The 22,900-nt window shown below is 29.7% G+C and overlaps 1 protein-coding gene across 1 annotated transcript in view; it reads left to right on the top strand.

Annotated features, from left to right (window-relative positions):
- Positions 1-22,900, top strand: part of LOC100192297 (acid-sensing ion channel 1) — a 102,546-nt gene that overhangs the window by 8,262 nt on the left and 71,384 nt on the right. The window contains exons 2-3 of the mRNA XM_065809799.1: positions 5,957-6,130; positions 18,495-19,231. Coding sequence (XP_065665871.1) covers positions 6,064-6,130; positions 18,495-19,231 — 804 coding nt within the window. The 5' untranslated portion in view covers positions 5,957-6,063. The remainder of the gene's footprint in view (positions 1-5,956; positions 6,131-18,494; positions 19,232-22,900) is intronic.

Here is a 22,900-nt window from a genome sequence, read left to right on the forward strand (position 1 = left end):
GTAATATTATGATTATGAAAAACCAATGATTATGGTTAATAAATATACTTTTGGTAAATGAAACATACTTAAGTGCCAAACTTAAGTATGTTCTTGTTTATATCACATTAGAATGTTTAGGAAAATGTAAAAAAGTTTTACAATTTGTACATGCGACGGTTCCTTTTATCAACAAACCAATTACAATTAATTAATCAATAGCCTCTTCTTTAACTAATAATATTATTATATAGTTACGTGCAAATGAGGTTTTCTAAAAACCTTTTAATGTGTTGATAAAAACCACATTAAACTCATTTAAAGACTTTATGGATAACCAATAACACAATGATGTCTTTAATAATTACATCAACATTACATCTCAAAATTTACGTACGTAAATTATAAGATGTAATATTAATATAATTATGTAAACGCAATAATTTTGGTCAAAATGCATTTTGACCAAAATTAAAACCATGGTTTTTATAATATTTGATATTAAATTTTCTTTAAAATTATGCTATGTTGTGGTATAAACATACTTAAGTACCAAACTTAAGTGTGTTTTTGCTTATCACATAAGAATGTTTAGAAAAAGATTGAAACAACCACTTCATTTGGCGAGGATGTAAACTTAGTGTAAGAAAACAAAAATAATAAAAATTAGTTATTTGTTGGCCGCACATTTGGAGTAGGGATGGTAAATTTTTTAGGGCATTTTTGTATCCAGGCTTTAATCACCACAATTTTTATTTCTTTATCTACTTATAAATCGTTTTTACGCTACAGCTCGGGATATAGGTATATTACACAGCGGCCAAGCAAAGTGTATTTTGTTATTAGACATACGTGGCCAAGGTGCCCAATTTCTGTTTCTCTGGAGCGATAACTTTTCTAAAAAAAAAAAAAAAAACTCTTTAAATGAATCTTAGAGCTTCTGAACCTTGCGGCTCTTGGTTTAGTTGCTTGTGCGACCATAAGTTTTGCTTATACTGGCCTTGCGGTAGCTAGGCCACTGATACTACACGCAGATAACATGAGCAGCCGTGGCGCCGTGGTTAGAGTTCTGGCTCAGAATCCAGAGGTCCGATGTTCGATACCAGCTCAAGCCAAATAAGCGACATAGGTACGGAAGGAGGCGTGAACCTCTTGTTAAATGCTCTCCCGCGGTGCTCTGTGATAAGACCGCAAGGACTTCTGGGAGCACATAAAATAACTACAAAAAAAAAAAAAAAAAAAAGATAAAGATATTTACGTGAAAAATTCTAAATTTTTTATGCCCATATAAAGTACCGTAGTAGTTTAAACCAAGACTTTTAGAGTCAAAGGATATTCTTGAGCAAGTGGACTTTTTTTTGTATCAAAGTAGCGAAAAATCTTTACAAAAATAATGTGTCCTCTTAAAAAGTTCGGGGCTCCTTAATCTTCAGGCTATGGTGTTATAGCTCCCATATTTCAGGACAAGATTAAACTTTTCCTACTTAGTTTTTAAATAATAAATGCATTTACGCAAAAAGATTGTAAAAAAAGACTAACAATTACGCCAATTATTTTCTTTTCTAATTATCTACCCTTTCTGAGTCTCCCATGGGTATATGCGCCTTCCGCTAAATGCCTTATTTTAGCTTTGTCTAAATTCCAGACCTTTCGAATCGTTGGCCAGAGAGTGAACATTTTTGAGACGGTTTGATTCAGAGAATGTTTATAATAGTTAAAACTATCATGGACCGGAATTAGAGAGGATTTTAATCATGGGCGGAAACCTATTATTGATATGTTCAAACTTTACAGGGAAGAAATACCTAAAACCGCGCAAATCAAATGTTGCCGCAAACTAAATGTTAGTGCCTTAAAGTTTTACTTTTTTGCATTTCTTTTTATACAAGATCATGTCAAAGTTATCTTAAAATATAAGTAAATTTATTTGCTTACTTTATATAAGTTACTTTTAATTTACTTTACAATTTATATAAAATGTAAGCTTATCTAATTTAAATTTTATGTAATTTATTTTTAATAAAGATTTGTTATTACTTTTAAAATAAAAAATTCCTACTTAAAAAATGTTATTTTATTTGTAAATTTAATTTACATTTGGTAGCACATTACTTTTATGTAATTTACTTTCATATGCAAGTTACTTTATAATATAATTTTTTTTAATTAGTAAATTGTAAATTAAATAAAATGTAAATAAAATGTAAATTACAGTTTGAGAAACTTTTATATTATGTAATGTAATTTTCAAAAGTAATTAACTTCTAAATGTAAAAGTAAAATAGCTTTTTTACGTGACTTACTTTTACATGTAAAAGTAAATTACTTTTTGATGTAATCTTCTTTTACATAACTTTTTTTTAAAGTAAAAAAACTTACTTTAAAAAGTAAAAGTCGTTTCAAAAAAATAAATTACTTATACGGAAATGTAAATTTACATAAAACTTTTAAAATTACTTATGTAATTTACCTTTTGATAAAAATTAACTTACTCGAGTAAGTAAAAAAAAAAAGTAAGTAAAAGTGCCATCCCTTAACACAATTACTAACTGTATGTTAGACAAACACATACAAACATATACTAACTGTATGTTAAATAAACACATACAAAAATATACTAACAGTATGTTAGATAAACAGATACAAATATATACTAATTGTATGTTAGATAAACACATTTAAACGTATACTAACAGTATGTTAAATGTATACTAACGTATGTTAAATGTTTTTTGATTATAAAATAAAAGCTTAAAAAAGCTTTCTGCTTAATTGCTCGTCCAAGAGAGAATATTTAACAGCACAAGCCAAAAAAAAAATAACTGCAGAAAGCATAATGAAGATAATGAATAATGAAAAAAATGACACAAAGGTTTTTTTTTGGTACATTAAGTAGGTGTAATTTACGGTTATTTTGGCAACAACTCAATAACTTTAGCACATATTTAACGACCTTCAGTTTTATCGGGGAAAATTTCGAATGAATTAAACTAGAAGATTCTAAAAAACAAAACTTAATTTAAAGTCTTAATCAATTTCTAAAAAGAATGAGGATTGAATGAAACCATTTTTATATAAATACATACCAATAGCGAGTTGAAAAAGTGCAACAGTTTTTTTCATTGTCTGTTAAAATTATTTTCTTGAGATCTTACCGAGGTTATGACGAAAAAGAATTGCAGCACTTTTTTACAAACTTTAAATTACTTATTTATTTTTATTTATATATTTGTTAAATACCCACTATATATTACAAGTAAGGTAAATAAAAAGTTTCAAAAAAAATCTCTAGGATCTAGGAATTTCATTTTCAAGAACATCCTTTAAGATTGTTCTTTGTTCTTTTGAGTTCCAGTACTCAACTACACATTTTAAGATTTTAAGATCCATTTCAGGAATTATATTTTTTAAACCAGTAATTTTTCTTTTTTCTTTGTGTTGCATTAGTTTCTCTATATTTAATTTATGACTATTGCACAGAGCCTGTAATATAATTTATGACTATTGCACAGAGCCTGTAATATAGAGTTATGTAATATAAAAACATATATCAAGTTTTACAGTTTTACTTTTACTTGAATGTTGTATTGCAGCAACATCTCCTAAATTTGATTTTTAGCATTTAATTGCTGTTTTATAGTCTTATTTATTAAATAATGTTAAAACTTTTATCATTTACGTCTTTGTAGGCAAAGTCGTTGTTTTAAAATTTTCAAAAACATCAAAACATCGGTAAAAACTTGTTGCGCATGATAAAAATGTCATGATAGAAATACGTAGGTTATTAATGCGCTCAGGTAATTAGTCCTATTAAGCTGCGGATGGTCCGAAAAAAATATATCCTGAAGCTAAATAAAGAAAAAAATTAATAAGCCTGTCCTGCTACCCCACAAAATGTTTTTGTGGAGGAAAAAAAAAAAAGCTTGTAGTAGCAAAAACTTTACAAAAAATGTTTAACAATTAAAAGTCTTTTTTGCCTTATTTATTTGCAATGAATAAATATGACCAGATTGAAAAATTGAAAATGTATTGTTGTAAGGAGTGGATTTGAACCCTCAACAGCGTACTAAAGTAATTATTTTTAATGAGTTGTTCTTTTACCTTTGACATATAAAAATACCGGTCTTACAAAGACCTGTTTTATTTACGACATCGGTAAAGCCAATAATGATTTTTTTACAAGATGCTGAAACAGTCATAATTAATTTTGTTTGTTTTGGCACGAAGTTTGTCTTTGACAATAAAAATCATTGTCAGTTTGTTTGATTTATTATGCACTGTCACAAATATTGAAAAATGATTGTGTTTAATTTGATAAATTGTTGTGTATGTCTAATGTTTTACTACTGCAATTCATCAGTCTACTCTTTGTCTGCTTCAGACGCTTTGGTTTTAAATTTAAACGAAATGTTTGCATCTATGAAGGTTTCGTAGCATTTTTTAATATTCCCTAACCATAGCTGTATTACTTAGAAATACCAATCAATTATTTAATATCCTTTTTTCTATAGCTTAATTTAATAAAGATTTTTTTCTATGAAATATACATTGTATACCTAAAACATGCTTTTTTCGACAAGGGTTTTTTGTTTTGCAGTGATCGAAATAGTTATTTTTCATATCGACACAATGCGATGGACGCAGCAGCATTGGTTTTGCAGTTATTATTATAAAGGTCTTGTAAATGCTATGGTTAAGTAAACAGGGTATTTTTAAAAACGTTCGAGACTTAAATTTTTTTACTTTAAATATTTTGAATATACAAAGAGACATACTAACACAAATATACAACTAGCTAGACTACTTTATATAAGATAATTAATCTGCTTGTATTATGCACAACAGTTTAATAAAAAAAAAATTTATTTTCAACGCATCGATATACAAAAAATTTACTACGATACGTAAATGTTTTTAAAATCAAATATGTTTTAGATTAAAATCTGATACTGAACTACTCTAAAATGTAAATTTTATCAACTTTTCCTATTTGCAACAAAATTAAATTTTTTTGTAATTTACAAAAAGTGCATTTGCTTGCAGACAAAAAACTTAAATTGATTAATCCTTATTTAGTGTTAATCCTTAAGTACAAATACTAAAGCTCTATGGGGCTGTTTATATGAGGCGGGCTAGCCCAGTTAACTGGGCTGGCTTGCTTAAACGAGATTATGGCATGTTTAATATTTACCTATAAAAATTATTCTTGTTTACATGAAAAACCAACTAGCCTGGATAACTGAGATCTTGCCTTTTTTTAGTGATATCCCACTCAGGTGAGACGATTTTTTTTTCCGTATAAGCACGAACAAGTAAGTTAAGCCGGCCTATGAATGAAGCTGATTGGATAAAATAAATCACGCTAATTCTTTTATAAAATTAAATACAAATAAAAATGCGTAATTCAAATTTAAATTAAAATTCCAATATAAAAAATTAAACTTTTTTATGTCGTTATTTTTATAGTCAGCCCGGCTCATAAGTACACGCCTCATAAGTACTCAAACCTGCCTCATAAGTACTCAAAGTACAGTACTGAAATAATTGCTAAAATTAAAAGATATTTTATGTTAAAACTATTTATGTTTTTCATTTTTTAAATTTTTCTTTTCTTTGTTTACTATATTTTTGTAATTACATCATAATATAATGTCTAGATTAGTATGTAGTAAGCAGTAAAAACAGTAAATATTCAAATAGTTAAAAGATACATAAAAAAACATGATAGTTTTACAGAATTCTGACCCAAATCACAATAAACAGATAAAAAATACACATAGATTAAGCTACATATGGAGCAATAGAAAAATCAAATAATGGACTAAACAGCGAGTGAAATTTTTAAAATATTCATCGTTTGTCCCGGACATTTAGATAATGCACAATTATTATTATTATTATTTTTTTAATGCATTAAAAGCTTAGTTAGTTTATTTTAAAATCCTAATTTTTAAATAAGATGTTTTTTACGTTTTAGCATTCAGGATAAATTATTTCATAAAATCGCTAAAACTATTTGAAAAAAAGAAGTTTAAGAAGAAAAAATCAGAACCAAAAGAAACGTTTCTAAACGTTTTATTAAAAATGAATTTTGAAGAACTGGCAAAAATAGTTGTCGAGGCTGTACAGGAAAATAATAATCAGCCAATAAGTAAGTTTTTTTTTCCAAAATCTTATTGAGTTCAAATATAGTTGATGTCGTATTATTGCTATAGAATGTCAATCTCAAAATATCACAGTTCCATCAAACGTTATTATGTATATTTAATGCTAGTATGTATTTTAGAAAAAATAATTTTATAAATGTATATTACACGCATATATATACATATATATATATATATATATATATATATATATATATATATATATATATATATATATATATATATATATATATATATATATATATATATATATATATATATATATATATATATATATATATATATATATATATATATATATATATATATATATATATATATATATATATATATATATATACATATCTATATTCATACAAACACTCCAAAATATCATTTAATTAGGTTAAACTCCTTTTTTACTGATGTTGTTATTGTTGGAATTAAAAATAAAAAAATATATTTATAAATCAAGGATGCGAAACCTTATCAATTTTGCAGGTCTGGAACTCTAAATCCCGGGGATCTAAAAATAGAAACTCCTTGAACTCCAATTTTTTCTTTAATGACTTTTTTGAGTCAATTAACCAAAGTTTTTAGGGATAAAATTGTACCTAAAATGTTATGGTAGACTATATAAAGTTTCAATTATAGTAGACTATATAAAGTTTCAATTATGCTGTAAAAAGTTATAATTTATTATCGATTTCATTTTTTTGCTCAAAAAATAACTATTTCTTTTAGGTTGAAGCTATTTCTACTAATATACTTTAGATAACGGATTTGTTAACTTCAAATTTACATGCTGTAGTGGTGTAGTGGTAGAGCACTCGCTGGTAAGCGAGAAGTTTCGAGTTTGATTACCACGCTCAATGGTATCTCTGAATATCGGCATTCTCTTAATTTATACCCTTTTCAAAATTAAATAATTAGTTAAATAACCCACAACAAATAATTAATTAAAAACCTTATTATAATAATTTATAAATTAAACGCGTTTTTTTAAACCAAAATTGTCGTAACGCGTTTTTATAATGTAATGTTAAATTATAGCAACTCAAAATATATTACGAATTTTCCTGGCCAACGACGTGCTCAGACACATCGAATAGACGTCAATTGCTGCACTTGTAAAATGATACTCCATAACTGTGTTTAAAATGATACTTCATAACTGTGTTAAAAAAGATTTAATAGCTAAGAAAGCGACTTATATGACGTAAAAACATGACTTTCATACATTTATTTTATCAGTAAAACCATATTTATTAGTTTAAATATTATCATACGGAAAACGCGTCAGAAAAATGCTTCCTTTACTTTTCTTAACTTACTAGCAAGTTTAAGTATGTCAATATTTATGTCTTACCATAATTTGGAATCTAGCTATTAGTGTACACTAATTGTTTTGTACACCGCATATGCTGTGATTCGCCTCTTATATTCTTTAAAAGCAATATATGCTCAAGATGATGTACGCCATAAACACTCTACACAATTTTTAATAATTTATATGCCGAAGGCAAGGGCGGATTATAACTGAGACAATTGAAGCATGCACCTCTGGCCAGTAATAAATTTTGTTAACACACATTTTGAAAATGTACGTTTTTTTACTTCAAGTATTTAAAGTTATGTGCCATTGGAAAGAACAATAAAGCAAGAACAACTTCTGTAGTAATAAATGTTCCTTTTAATACACAACAACAGTTACAAAAACTCCGTGACAGCCATGAGCCGATGTCGGATGCTTTTTACTACGGCAAAAAAACAAACAAAAAATAATGAAAGTTTTAGAATTAAAAAAAGATAGATAAGGACAGATAAAGAAAAACAGATAAACAAAAAGAAAAGTATAAAAAAGTAAAGAAAGATATTTTTATTGGTAGAGTGCACAGCATCATAAATTCACATATTGAACGAAATTGATAATTTTTTTTTTTTTTCTAGTTAGTTATGTTGTCATTCCAAAAAAAAAAAAAATCTGACGCGTGGTTCGCGTCATGGTTATAATGGGCCCAAAAGGCAACCCATAAAAAATAATTTTTCCAAAAAAAACATATCACTTATCAAAATTTTTTTGTTTTTATTTTGTTTTCTATTTGTTTTTTACAAGTTGCGTTAAAATAAATAAAAATAAAAAAAACCATGCATTTATCGAAAATTATAAAGAAAAGTAATTTTTGGGGCAGTAGCTCACCTTGTGTCTATGCAAGGCCGCTAAATTATATTTTTCTATAAAAATTACTTTATTAAAAACTTATCTTTAATTTTTATACATTTTCGGAAGATATAGAAGAAAAAGTAATTATTTGATATATTTTTCCTCGTAGCTATCAGGGACCACTAGAAATTTCCAAAAATATCTAAAATAGGTCGCTACATTTTTCGAATAAATCTAAAACTACGCTCTTAAACTTAAAGACCAGGTTGACGACACATTTAAATAAACACTTCTTATAATGCAAAATGCAAATTGCTAAAAATAATAAGATTATAAATATAAGTTTTTTGTTGATTATACAAATAATAATACAAATGCACATTTCAAATTATGTGAATATATTTTTTTGATTGCTATTTAAGATATTGTCAGCATTTAAAAAAAAACTTAAAATTCATGTCTTTAAGTTTTTATTTCAAATGGCTCCTCTAAACAAGCGTAATCAACATCTTAATGAAATGAAAAAAAAGCGCCTTGCTCATATTAGAGTTCAGAAGATAAGGTCGATATCTAAAAAAATGTCTGAAAAAAGTAATAGAAAAGTTTTTTATTTGGAGAAAGAAGAACACAATATTGAAGATTTGAGCGAATTTTATTTCGATATAATTACAAATGCTATGCGAGAAAGTAATTGGGGATTTAAAATGGTTATTTTGCAATTTTAGTCTTGCAATTTTTATAGCTTTTACACTTGCAAAGTTCCAACGAATCCGAAGAACCGAGAACCGAGTAGAACCGAGTTTCGGAACATTAACTTATCCAACTGCTCTGAAGCACTGTTTTAAATTGATTAATGGAGAAGGAGATTCTATTTTCTGACAATCGAAGTAAACACCCTCGCTACTCAATGAATGAGGATAATTTAAATTTAAAGAATATATTTACGCTTTCATCATTGAGAAAGTTTCTCTGAAAAATAGTCCATTTAGCTTTGATATTATTCAAAAAGAAGTTGATGCATTTTTTTAGAAAGATCAAAACCAAACGATTGAACCAAATAAAGCAAAATAATACAATATAGTGGAAGCTATAAAGCAATTCAAAACTTACTATTTAGTTGGGGATTTTTTGGTCGAAAAACAAAGCTCGTCCATTTGTTAATGGGTATGAAAGAGAAGACGCTGTAGTTTATAGAAAAACATTTGTCAATTATTTTGCCAACAACATAAAAAACTATTGGATGTTTTTGAAAAAAGCAACTTCTAAATACATTTGGAATGTTCCTGAAGTTCAAACTGCGCGAATAGTTATGGCTCATGATGAAATGCCACCCTACCCTACCCCCCCCCCCACCTCATAAAAATAACCTACCTTAAAAACGACCTCCCTTGTCCAAAAACTTAATTTAGTAACTTCTAATCACGTTTACATGCTGTGGTTTGAACCTTTGAGAGATAGTAACATAAAACTTGAAAATGACTCCAATATGCATCTGTTAAAGAGTATGGGTGTATGAATTGCAATATTTCAATTGGATTAGCACATTCCAAATTTTCCATCATAGCTTTTGCCTGAAACTTGAAACTCTCAATCTCAGCTTGCAGTTCTAAAGAATCCAAATCATTTTTGTACTTCTGGGATAGGTTAAATGCTTTTTGCTTAAGCTCTTCCACAGAGTTAAGGGAGATTTGTTTTCCAGTGAGAAATAGAAAGTGAGATGATACCTTGGACATTGCCTCAAATCGCCATTACATTTTTGTGATAATACTGTCAAACACACAGTTGCATTGAATGACAAAGTCTTGTTCTGGTTTGATTAAAATGCCATCATCATTAGTCTCATTAAACATCATACGCTTGTCAATTAAGCGAAAGACTTTTGTCTTTCGTTTTATTGGGAAGTCTGTGTCAATGTCAATTGTTTTTGCTGTTTGTTTGGCAGATTCTATGATGTCTTTCACTCCTCTTTCTCTGAAACATTGGATGGCCGAGACAAGCCCACTTAGTTTTTTTGAGGTCAATTGAAAATTTTTGCAATGCAAGCCAAAAAAATGTCAATTGAAATTTATTTGGCTTGCATTGCATGATTTTCTCTATCAATTAATGTAAGAATTTTAGTCTGCAGGTTCAACAAATTAAGAAACTTAAGATTGAACAGTTTGAGTTGGTCTTTTGCACCAGCAACAGTTTCATGGTTTAAAGTTATTTTTGTACTCATGTTTTGTAAAATACTATTAACTTCCACATCTTGATTGTTTAGGGAAGCAACTGTTTCTTTTTTTTGATGACCATCTTGTTTCACAGTGACCCTTTAATGAAATTGGGAGTTCTTTTATCAGGTTTTCCCATCTTAATGTAGATTTGGAGAAAAATATGAATATTTTTAGAATAGATCCAAAGAATGTAACCATAAGAGGTGAGACTTCAGCAGCATGAATGCCAACCAAATTAGGAGTATGGGCTGCACATGGTACAAATGATGCTAGCTTGGGATTAAGCTTTTTCCAGTCACTAAATCTTTCGGAAATATCAGACAACTTATTTGCTTTTGTTGAGGAAAAAAGTACACAACAAAAACAGAATGTTGCATCTTTTAAACTGCTATATAACAATCATTGCCTTTTCACTAGTTCGCCATTGGTAAGCATCTTTTTGTACCACACTTTGAACTGAAATGTCTTATTTTTGTATCAGAAGAAGAAGTTGATGGAAAGGTTTCTCTGGTTTCCTGCTCAGGTCCATTTTCAATTAAAAAGCACCTCAATCGATCAGTTATTTGTGACCATGTGGCAAGATCCTTTAGCTCAAAATTTGTGTTTAGAATATCTTTTTTTCCTTCTTCTTTGGGAAGATGGTTAAAAGTTATTTTTTTTATCACTTACATAAAAATCCTCAACAAGTGCTTTGTCTATATCAGATGAAATTTGGTAAACCTTAGTTTTGTTTAGATCTTGATTTGATAACGGCAAGGAAGACTGAATTTTGTTAATATCTTGATTGGATGAATTCATAAAAGCCTGCTTTTGACATGGATTTATTTCACTCAGTTCACTCGGCTTCTAGCTCTACTGAGATATAGCGTAATAATGAAGTCAGTAAATTTTCGAATTGATCTTCTCGTCGACAATGTAACCACACATACAAAAACGTTATTAGATGTGAGTATGTTTGGAAAATCACCTTTTACAACTTGTCCAATAAAGCAACTAAAATGGTTCGATGAAGACATCGAAAAGACAATTTACTGTTTTGATTACGATGGTGTTTCTAAGGCTTGTTTTTGTTATGCAAAGAATTAGAAATCACTGACTTACACATGAAAACCTCAGACATTCTTCTTGCTGCCTTAAGAATAAAAGCGTCGTCTCATTTAGCTTTTACAAAAAGATCAAAGCTAGATGAGTTAGTTCAAGAGCACAATAAAAAGTATAAGATGGTTGTAAAAATAATCCATATTCCTAAGTTTTACTGCGAGCTCAACCCAAGAGAAATGTATTGGGCTTAACTGAAAAATTATTTTAGAAAAATCAATGACCAAAGTAATAATGGAGCGTTAATGGAACAAAGACTGCTTAAGTCAAAAGAAAATTACAAAAAAAGTGATGTCAACGATAAACTTTGGGGTATTTTTAAAATTATAATTGACAATAAAGCAAATATGAGTTATAAATATATCAATAAATTATTTTAAATGTGGAGATGAAATAAAATCTCATAGGAAAACTAGCTTAAACTTAACATTAATCTAATTAATTGAAATCGAAGTTAGTGCTTCATTTATAATTTTATTTAAATTTTTTGAATCAATTCCTAGTAATTGAATTAAAGTTTGTTAACTTTCTTTTTTGAATTTATTTCCAATAACAAATGAAAACTAATTTTTTTTTTTTAATTATTAAAAAAGGCTAAAATAAAAGTTTTGTAGTTTCGGCAACAACAGTCCATTATCCTACAACATTCCAATGTTCGGTCCAATAAATGTCCATTCCAAGTCCAGCCCAACAAATGCCTATTGACATTTAATTTCATCAACAACAGACTTTTTTTTTAAAATAACACTAATGACGCTTCGCAGTTTTTTGGCCTTAAAATAAAAATATGACAAGTTGAAAAATTGCTTCGTATGATTTTTACTGGACCAATTACTCTCATTTTAAACCAATTTTAGATATTTTTGGAAATTTCTAGCGGTCCCTGATAGCTACGAGGAAAAATATATCAAATAATTACTTTTTCTTCTATTTCTTCCAAAAATATATGAAAATTAAAAATAAATTTTTAATAAAGTAATTTTTATAGAAAAAAAAACCAAAATAAAATTTTAAAAAATATAATTGCAACTTTTTGTTTATTACTAATTCAATTTTATAGGTTTTAGGTCATAAATGAAGAAATAAAAATTTTTATGTAAAAATCGCTTCGTAACTTTTTTGCTAGTACCGTTGCAGTCAATTAAAAGTTATTTTGAAATTTTTCATAAATATCTAGCGGTCTCGGATTGACAGAAGGTGAACAACTGCCCCAAGAATTACTTTTCCTTATAATTTTTCGATAAATGCTGGTTTTTTTTTTGTTTGTTTTTTTTAACGCAACTCGTAAAGAACAAATAGAAAACAAAATAAAAACAAAAAAAATTTCGAAAAGTGATATGTTTTTTTTGGAAAAAAATTTTTTTATGGGTTGCCTTTGGGCCCATTATAAATTGAACCACGCGTCAGAACTTTTTATTACCAACAGATTCGGAACGGCAACACAATTAAATAAAAAAACAAAAAATTATCAACTTTGTTCAATATGTGAGTTTATGATGCAGGGCACACGACTATTTTTTGTTAACATCTATTGTTGTTTGTTGACTTTATCTTAAATGTTTTGTTTACTTCGCTTTTTTTTGTAAGTTTGTGTGTTTTTTGTTGATTTCAGTTTATATTTTATTCAATATTAATACTACAACAGTTCTGATTATTATATTTACTAAGTCTTCACGATTTTTAACAACAGTCGCTTGTATGTCATCGTTAGCTGCTACGTTTTGTCAAATTATTATTGTTTGTAACATAACTATGTACGTAAAACAATTGTTGTATGGAAGTTAATATTGATTTGTTTTAATTGTTTATTTTTTGCTGCTATTATTATTATTATTATTCTCGCTCAGTGATGGATTCAGGAATTTTTGATGTGGGGTGGGTGGGGGTGGGTGGGGGTGGTACTTTATATCATATTTGCGTCTCCTAAAATTAAAAAGGGATCCTCAATTTCTAAGATAATTTAGAACTTATAATATAAATGGTTGTAAACAATATAGTTATAAAATTTTTGAGAAAAATAGTAAAAATCCAAATGTTGTTGTAGTGTAGCAGTTGGTTTTTTTATATTGTGGAACGGATCTACACATTCTTTAGTGCATCCACTCATCCATAAATTTCACGACAAAAGTGCTTGCCAAAAACAAGACATCTATGCTTAAAAAACATCAGACGCGCAATAGTAAGCACATACTGATGCAACAACTGCTTTGCGGAAGTGTTACAAGAATATTGAATCTGCTCTAGATACCATTGCAACTTACAAATGTACAAAAGGTGAAACTCAATAAGCAAAATAGAAAAACGTCTTGGTAAATAGGAAACAGGTACTTTGACTGTCTTTTGGGACACGACACTGCGTAGATTTAACAAAACAAGTCTGGCTTCACAAGGTGCCACTTTAGACTTGAATAAAACTGTTGGCTTGTTGCATTCATTGTCTGAGTATATTCAGTCGTTGAGATGTTCGACAGATTAGGACAGATTTGAGAAATATGGAAAAGAGTTGTCCAAATGTAAAATATATAAAAAATCAAAAAGAAAGAGAAAGCAACAGTTCGATGAAGGTACTTCTATAGAAGATCTCCTGCTTATAAAAGATGAATTTCAGGTTAATGAGCTAACTGCTATTATCGATAAATTAAAAGCAGAACTGACTCACAGATCTGCCGCATATTCAAATGAGGCTTACGCTGCGTGTGGCAAGCCCTCCACCCTTGGCTTGAGGGCTTGCCATACACAGCGTACTTCCTGCTTTTACTGGTTTAAAGTTACGTAACTGTTGTCTAAACAATTTTAAATTTATAAACTTATAAGAGTTAACAAAGGTTCGTTAAGAAAAGTTGCTTATATAAAGTTAAAAAAATCTCGGAGTCTTTATGACCGACGGCATTCCTGATTTCTAGTAAAACCAGAGACTCCTGTACTCCGGATTCCATTTATAAATAAGTGGTGGCTGGATATCTCAGTTGGTTGGAGCGTCAAACAAGTTGTTAAAACCCGGACTGTTTTGCAATACGGGTTTATATCCAGTGACCACCAACACCAACACCAACAAGCTTGAGTAGTACTTCATACGCAAAAATGTTGATCAATAACGGACGCTACTTTGGGTTAGTCTTTATAATTATTTGTGGGTGTTCCTATGCTAAACCAACAATAACTTCAAATATAAGAGCATTGTACAGAAAAATATAGTATGAAATTCAAATAAACAAAAAAATATACAATTTAAAATTTTTTTTATAAATTTATTGAAACTATAAATAATTGCAAAAAAAAAACTATAAAATAATTGCATTTTTATTAAAAATGCAATTTTTTTATAGTTTTAATAAATATCTTAATAAAAGATGTTTTTAAAAGTAGTTCTATCAAATAATATTAAGGAAGTCATTTTGTTGCTAAACCTTTTTTAACGTTACCTTTTGAGTGTACAGCGTGAATAGGGGAGACCGGGGGTAGTTGGCGGCAGGAGTAAGTTGACAAACTGCGTTTATCTTCAGAGCATTTCGTCAGAAAATTTTTTTTTTCAAAGTTGCTGTTTTTCAGGATCTATAGACTGTTGAGTATAGTATAGACTGCTGATTGAAAAAAAGGCGGGATAAGTTGGCAAAACTTTTACGAGGTAAGTTGGCTCATAGCATTTACTATGGAAAAAAAAATATATTTTTTTAAAATTAACTTTTTTTTTTTTAATTTTTAAACAATATTGAAAAAATTTATTCTTACAAAAAAATTTAAAAAAATTTTTTTTAGGTTTTTTTTTCAGATAAAAAGTGGGCTACTGTTTCTGCTGTTACACTTACTAATATTTGGTAACAGCTAAAATGTAATATAAATTTTTTGTCAAAATTAATAGTAAAAAAATTTCTATTAGTTTTGCACTTAATAGTACATTAATAATCATTTTTATAGTTTGCGCCAACTTACCCCGTGGTAGGGTAAGTTAGCGCATTTTTTTTTTTTTTTTTTTTTGAGGGCCCAGGAAGGCCCTAAGAATTTTTTTTTGTAAATGAATACAAATTTTATAAGTTACCCAAATTCATACTCTTTGAGACTACACTTTAATATTTTTAAAAAAATGTGCTGTTAGGGCTACAGAGCTCATAGTGTAAAAACCGAGCCAACCAGCCTCGGTCTCCCCTACAAACATTTTTTACACTTTTATTTGTATAATAGTTAACTAAAGTTTAAATATTGAATAGTGTATATTTAATGTGTTTAAACTTAAGCATTGAATAAAGAAAAATTGTCGAACTAATATCTCGTATCAGCCAAAATTCGACTTAAAGGGAATTCGCTTTAGTAAAACATTCGTAAAGTCAAACCATTTTCTTTGGCCCCTCGAAGGTTCAAGTTATCGGGATTAGACTGTGTTCGTATTTATAAATTTTTTTTTATACTATAAGTATTTACAACATGGATGCGAAGTCGGTGTCCGGAGTCCGGGAGTCCCTGTTTTTACCCGGAGTGTAAGTCGGAGACGTAAAATAATGCAATAATAAAACTGTTGTAAAATCATAATAAAATACCATTAAAAATTTTAACGCTATTTTATTATGATTTTGTAACAGTTTTGTTATAGCTTTATTTCACGTCTGATAGCGATCTATTTTATACAGATCTAAATGCAGCAAAAAAATATAGAAAATATTAGGGTACTTTTATTTATGTATATGGAATGACTTCTAAATAAAAAAGTTGATCATGTTACTTTGCTTTCTTAATTTCCCATACAAAAAGTTCAAGAGGGAAAAAAATGATTTGACTAGAGAAAGCTCAAGTTATTCTATATTCGACTTTACCGGGAAATTTTAATAAGTAATTAATTAAACGATTTGAAGGAACCAAATGGTACAGTTCAAGACAAAAAAAGTGCGAGTTAACCGGAGTTAGACTTACTGAGAATTAACTGTAATATAAAATTTAAATGCTCTGAGAAAGATTAAGTTTGTGAAAGCTTTCAAATCCGTAAGAAAAAGAAACAAAAAAAATCAAACTAATCTTGACAAAAAAATTGAAGTAAAAAAAAATATTTATAAAGATGTGAGAATTAAAAGTTCAATTGCAAATGATATCAGTTCTTACATAAAACCGTTCGCTTAAATTGGTCAGCAAGCGCAAAACATTATCTTGACAGAACTTTCTAAAATTTTCTTATTAATTGCTGGTGTCAAGGTACGCAGTGAATGGCTATTTTTAAAAGTATGTACAACTTATAAGAAATTCAAAACTTAAAAAAATATCAAACGATGAAAATGTTTTATCATAACTTACCACCTAAGGATTTTAACTATCAAATATACCAATTATTTGTTAAAATAAAAAATAAATAAAAATAGTTTTATGAAATCTGTTTTAATGCATTTTTATCGTTACAACCAGTAATCTGTATAACAATATTTATTAATATTTATTTTAGAGATCAGTGAAATCTGGTATTCGGTATTCGGCCGTATAGTTTGCAATATTCGGCCGAATATTGAATAGTAAAAAGAGTAGCCGAATAGGCTGAACAGCCACCGAATATTCGTGACATCTCTAATAAAAAATGATTGTTAATTTTTTATTTATTGAAAAACTTATATAAAACTTTGTAACTATTTTTTTTTTAGCAACATTTTTAAAACAAAAATTTAATATAACTTTGAGCTGAGAGCAAATAATATTTTGTTTAATAAGCTAAAACACAAGCGCAAATTTTTCTAGATAAAAAAATTCCCTGAAGATTTTTTTTTAAGTTTTTTTTGTAAAAAACAAGAATTCTTAATTTTATTACAAATTAAACAAAAAATTTGAAAAAAAATTTTTTTTCCTTTTAGTAACCACCTAAATCTGTAAAAATTTTACCAACATACTCCAGTCATTTTTTCAATCCGTTTTTAAGTTCTAAAAAACAGCAACTATTGAAAAATAAACTTACTGGAAACAAATCAATTGCTAATCGAATCTTTTTAATAATTATTTTTCATATGACAAACTGTTTTTTTTTGCAAAGTAAAAAAAAGGCAATGTTCCAAAAGCTATATTTTTGTCTAAAAAACACATTATCCCCAATATCATTTATGGGTGAATCCATACAATACTGTAGTGAAGAAGGAAAAAGTCAATTAGTAAGGTTTAATTTAACTAATGACACTTTCTAATGTAATCAAAGGCTCTGCAGATAAATGAAATTCGTCATCTTACCCCTGCTACCAACTAACCCTCTTTTTTCATTTTCATTTTGATTTCAAATATTCAACTTTTATTCTTTTACCGCGAAAAGTTTCAAAAATAAATTGGTTCAAGCTTTTAATATCAGAAGTAAAATTCCTAATTTATTATTTTTACTGCTAAAAATTACTGTTAAATAAAATAAAAATAATGTAAAATGCTATTATGAAATAAAAACAACAACAACAAAATTTGATTTGATTTCTATTTGTTTTCGAAACTTCGTATTTTTTCACTTTTTGCATTGTGTTTCTACTCTTAAATATATTTCTGTTCTATATTTTTAGCTTATGTTATCATAAATTACTATTTTAGGACATCATCTTTATGCAATACACATTAATGAAAATTAACTACAACACATTATGAAAAAAATATTAAAACAATAAAAAGTTTTTTAATTTTTTAAAGATCAATAGAGATTAATAATAAACAATAAAAAATTATCTCTTACAAAGCTCTTATAAATAACTCTATTGGACCTTGTTAATTCCTTAATTTGTTACCCAGACACAAAACAAACATGGTCAAAAGGTCACCATTTTAAGTAACTGTTAACGAATGACTGTGGTATTAAAAGAGTGACCTTTATTCTGAGACAAATTATGCCACAGACCCGCTTTAAATGTAATGTTGCACTCAATCACAAATTAATTGTTATCTTTTTTATAATTACAGATACAAATAAGATTAAAACTCCTCGTGAACTAAGAAGCCACAAAACAAAAGAGTATGTGTCAGAAATGATTGATAATTCTTCTTTTCATGGGATTAGTTATATAGCTGGTAAAGAAAACCATTTTATTCGACGAACGATATGGTTACTTATAACAATGACAGCTTTTGGTTACGCAGCACAAAAGGTGTACGAAAGTACAGTAAACTATTTTTCTTATCCAATCAGTACTACTCAAATGAGAATATACGTTGATGAAATTGATTTCCCGGCTGTATCTTTCTGCAATTTCAACGAATTTCGGTTAAGCAAAATGGACGGAACAAAAGTTGACAAAGCTATTTTGAATCCAAAATTACAAGGACTGGTAACAGCTGAAGAATACAGAAATGTGACCTTTGGAGCCATGTTTGACTTAAAAGAAATGCTTGTTGACTGTGAGTTTAACGGTATACCTTGTTCTGATGAAAATTTTACCATGTTTAGTTGGATGCAGGGGGAGCGTTGTTTCACATTTAACTCAGGAAAACTTCCTCATAAACTTTTAAAGATTGGTGGTGCAGGAATGAAAAGAAGCTTGAAAATCACAATAAATATTATCCATTATGAATACTATAAAGACGAAATGGATGCGGGTATTCATATGATAGTACATGGACAGCAAGACACTCCACTAAAAATGCGCGGCCCTACATTATCACCTGGTTTTACAACATATATCCAATTAGAAAAAAAGATGGTAATTTTACTTTTAAAAATTGTTATAAATAAAGTCTAATAATGTGATGCAATGATACTTTATCAAGTACAGAAAAAAAAAGTCATTGACATCAGAGGTATATGTATAAATGAACAACTTTGACGATAAACTATATTATCCAATAAAGTTTTTCTGTCATCAAATTAGAAAATAACATTGTAGTTAAATGTTGACTCAGTTGAGGTAGTGTCGTTAATTAATAGAATTAAAAAAATCAAGTTGAATAATAAGTTTAACGTCAGGAGCGCACATTTATACACGCTTTTTTGATGACGACGATGAAATACCAATGATAATACTTTGGTTTAATTAAATCAAAATATAATTCTTTATATCTTTACTTTGTGATACTTTAGATTACGTCATTTTATTTATACCATAACTTCAATTCAAATATTTTATACAACTTAGGGGCCGTCCATAAAGGACGTCACCATTTAAAAGGCATTTTTTGACCCCCCCCCCCCCCGCCCTTTGTCACTGTCCTTTTTTCCTATACCCCCCCCTTAAAAAGGACGTCATAAAACACCCCCCCTCCCCCACACACACACAACCCCTATAAATATCATTCAGAATCTGATATCTGATTAGGTATTTCCACGTATGTTTTTGTTCTTTTGCCTTTCTGAAAAAAAAAAAATTATTTAATATTACTTTAGTCTTATCCGACATATTAAATTTAATCAAAGTGTATCAGTGTATCAACTTACCTCGCTCATCATCTATCCAAGGATTTTTTAAGTGATTGTCAATTGATATGATTGGAAAAGAGCAGTCCGGTTCGTCTGAAACAGTTGAATCATTCGGAATATGAAAGCCCTCCGTTTCGATTTCATCCTCATCGAACCATTCAGCAAAGGCCGCGTTCTCTTCTACTGAAACTACGGCCATTAACTCTCTTCTGCGCTTGGCGGCAATGCGAACAGGCCTGACTTGCAAAACAGTAATAGTCATTCGGTTAATAACATTGGAATGAGTAAAGTTGACATGCTTTTTGAGCATGAATTGGAGGCAAAACACAAGTTACAGTGCTTGCAGATTTTCTGAGACAAACTTGATTGCACAGAGGGACAAAACAGGTCGTAAGGAGGAGGTTTGAATGATTTCAATGATCGAGGAATGGTGCTCTGAATATTGGAAGCGATAAGAAAAAATACTGAAGGAAAACGATTCTTGCTGGCGATGTCTGAAATGGATACAGCTTTCAAACCATCTTCTGACTGGCTGATTGGAATAGGTGGAGGCAGAAATCAACCAGGAATAACATGGAAGTAAGAGCTTCTTTTCAAAGCGCAACATCTGGGATCTTCACATTTCACAATTTGCGTGAAATATTGACTGGTGCGCACATGAGAGGCAAACCAGTCTTGATCCTTTGATAAGAGATGATGGACGTCGAGCTCCGTCTTTTTGTCTAAATCGATATACTCGGCCAACGTTGGAAACTGGTCAATCATCAGACATGAAAAGACCGAGGCACAGCTCTTTCCAGCAAATTCAAAGTTTTTTTTCTCCAAAAGAAGATCCACTGTCCTGCCTTAAATATAAGTTGCAATGCATATAATTATCTATATTGTATTTTGATAAACAGTTGATATTAAAAATGAATTTGAATACCTTTAGAGTCTAGATGAGGTCCATAATGATTGTGAGGTAGGATCAATTCCGCCAACTCTTTACTCAGTGGAGCCATCCTTCTCTCGGCTCGATTGAAAGCACTCCGTCTTGGCGCATTTGTCATGATAAATAAGGCATCCAAATCATTTGTAAGGAAATGATGAATTGCTGTAAACAAAATAGATGTTTAAATTAGAAGAAACATAACTGTATTGATGGATCGCAATAAAAAATTTGAAAAGAAGGCTATACCAGTTTCGATGACTTTAGCGTATCGTGGATTTTCATCTGGTTCACCATCAACACTGAAAACAACCACTGGCTTGACCAACTTGGTCAAAGGATCTTTTGAGATAGAATCAAACTCTGGCAGAGTCAAAAGTTGTTCAAAGTCCAATCCGTGAGCATTCGCTGTCGATGATGAATGCTTTCCAGATCGAATAGCAACATTAGTGGTACCGGAATAGGAAACTGCGTCAGATTTTCCAAGCCCGTCTGGTTTGATTGCAATACCTGCGTAGACGGACGGAATGAGTTTGTACTTTGCAGCGATAACCCAATCATGATCAGGAAGAGAAACTCGATATTCCATATGCATCAATATAGGAGCTTGTTTGTTGGCAGCGGTGATTCCAATAGGGATCCGAGCTTTATCGTCTTGACTTATAAAGCACACATCCTTGGGGCCCAAAAAAGAGCAAACTTCTTCCAGATTCTTTATAGTTGCTGTACAAAATGGACCATCCACGTGACTTGAATGGAGGTCAGTTTGAGCCTGCATTAATTTAACTGAGACCGTGTGGACGTGTTTCTTTCCTTCAAGCGAATCGCTCCGTTTTGGCAGCAAACGAGTATATAAAGCACTTCTGCTAAGATTGTAACCTCTCTTTTCTAGCTCGGCACCAAGCTCATCCAAAGATTTGAGGCTCTTTAAAAGTAATTAAAGAATAATCAGTGAATAAGTTCAAAGGCTGAAAAGTTATATTGAGACCTAATATAGCACATTAGAATTATTTATTATCTAAAGTTGTACTCTCACCCTATACACTTCAGATTGTCTTTTCTCGTGGGCAGCAGATCCATGTTCAGCAAGTTGAATGATGACACGCAATATCTCAGATTGTTCTACCTCAATAGTAGGGCGACCGATTCCGTCACGTACTTTAAGAGCTTTTTTCACTTCCGGGTGGTTAGCGAACACCTACAGTACCGAAAGAACTATACAAATAAGTTAATGTTCATTTTCTACAATATTATTATTGTAACTTATTATTATATGATGCGATCAATATTACCTGATTCATGACAGTTTTCTTTTCAGCCCTTGATCTTTGTTTTGACTTCATATTGCCAATCAACCTGTTTAGATTACTCGTAAGCTCCTGGACATTGGCCTTCTTCTTTTTAATGGTTTCTTCTTCAGCATCGGTCCATAAGCCACTTCTTTTTCTGCTCTTCATAGCAACTATTTTTTGATTCAAAACAATAATCTCTGCTTTGATTTTGTCTTGAACATGAGTCTTGGCCTTCTTCGTCTCAATTTGAACTGTGCTCAGGATGTCGTGTCGAGAGGCATCTGACGTGGTATCAACGACATCTATTGGCTCATTAAATTGATCTGAAAAATGCTGGAACTCTAAGGAGGAAGAACTAGCATGGAAAGGAACAGATTGCTTGGTTGTTTGATGGGCCTAAAATGACATTACAGAACCTTTTTGTTTCAAGACCATTGAGGTATATTTTTGGATCAAAGTCTTTACTTGAACCTCCAAGTCTTGCTTTTCCTTGATCTCATTCCATATTTTATGGACTTTTTTTTGACTATCGGCTTTTTTCTCGAATGGATGAGCATTATTGTAAAATTTTATAAGCAAATTTAGAAGACTATTTCTATCCATCTTTTAATATACAGACAACAATGATCTTTTACAAAATTAAAATATAACAAAAAATAAACAAAAAATTTTCAATAATATTCACAAATAAAAACGTGTCACCCACACACACACACACAAACATTTAGTCGCGAAA

Source organism: Hydra vulgaris, chromosome 11 (genome assembly GCF_038396675.1).
Source record: "Hydra vulgaris chromosome 11, alternate assembly HydraT2T_AEP".
NCBI classification, from domain to species: Eukaryota; Metazoa; Cnidaria; class Hydrozoa; order Anthoathecata; family Hydridae; genus Hydra; species Hydra vulgaris.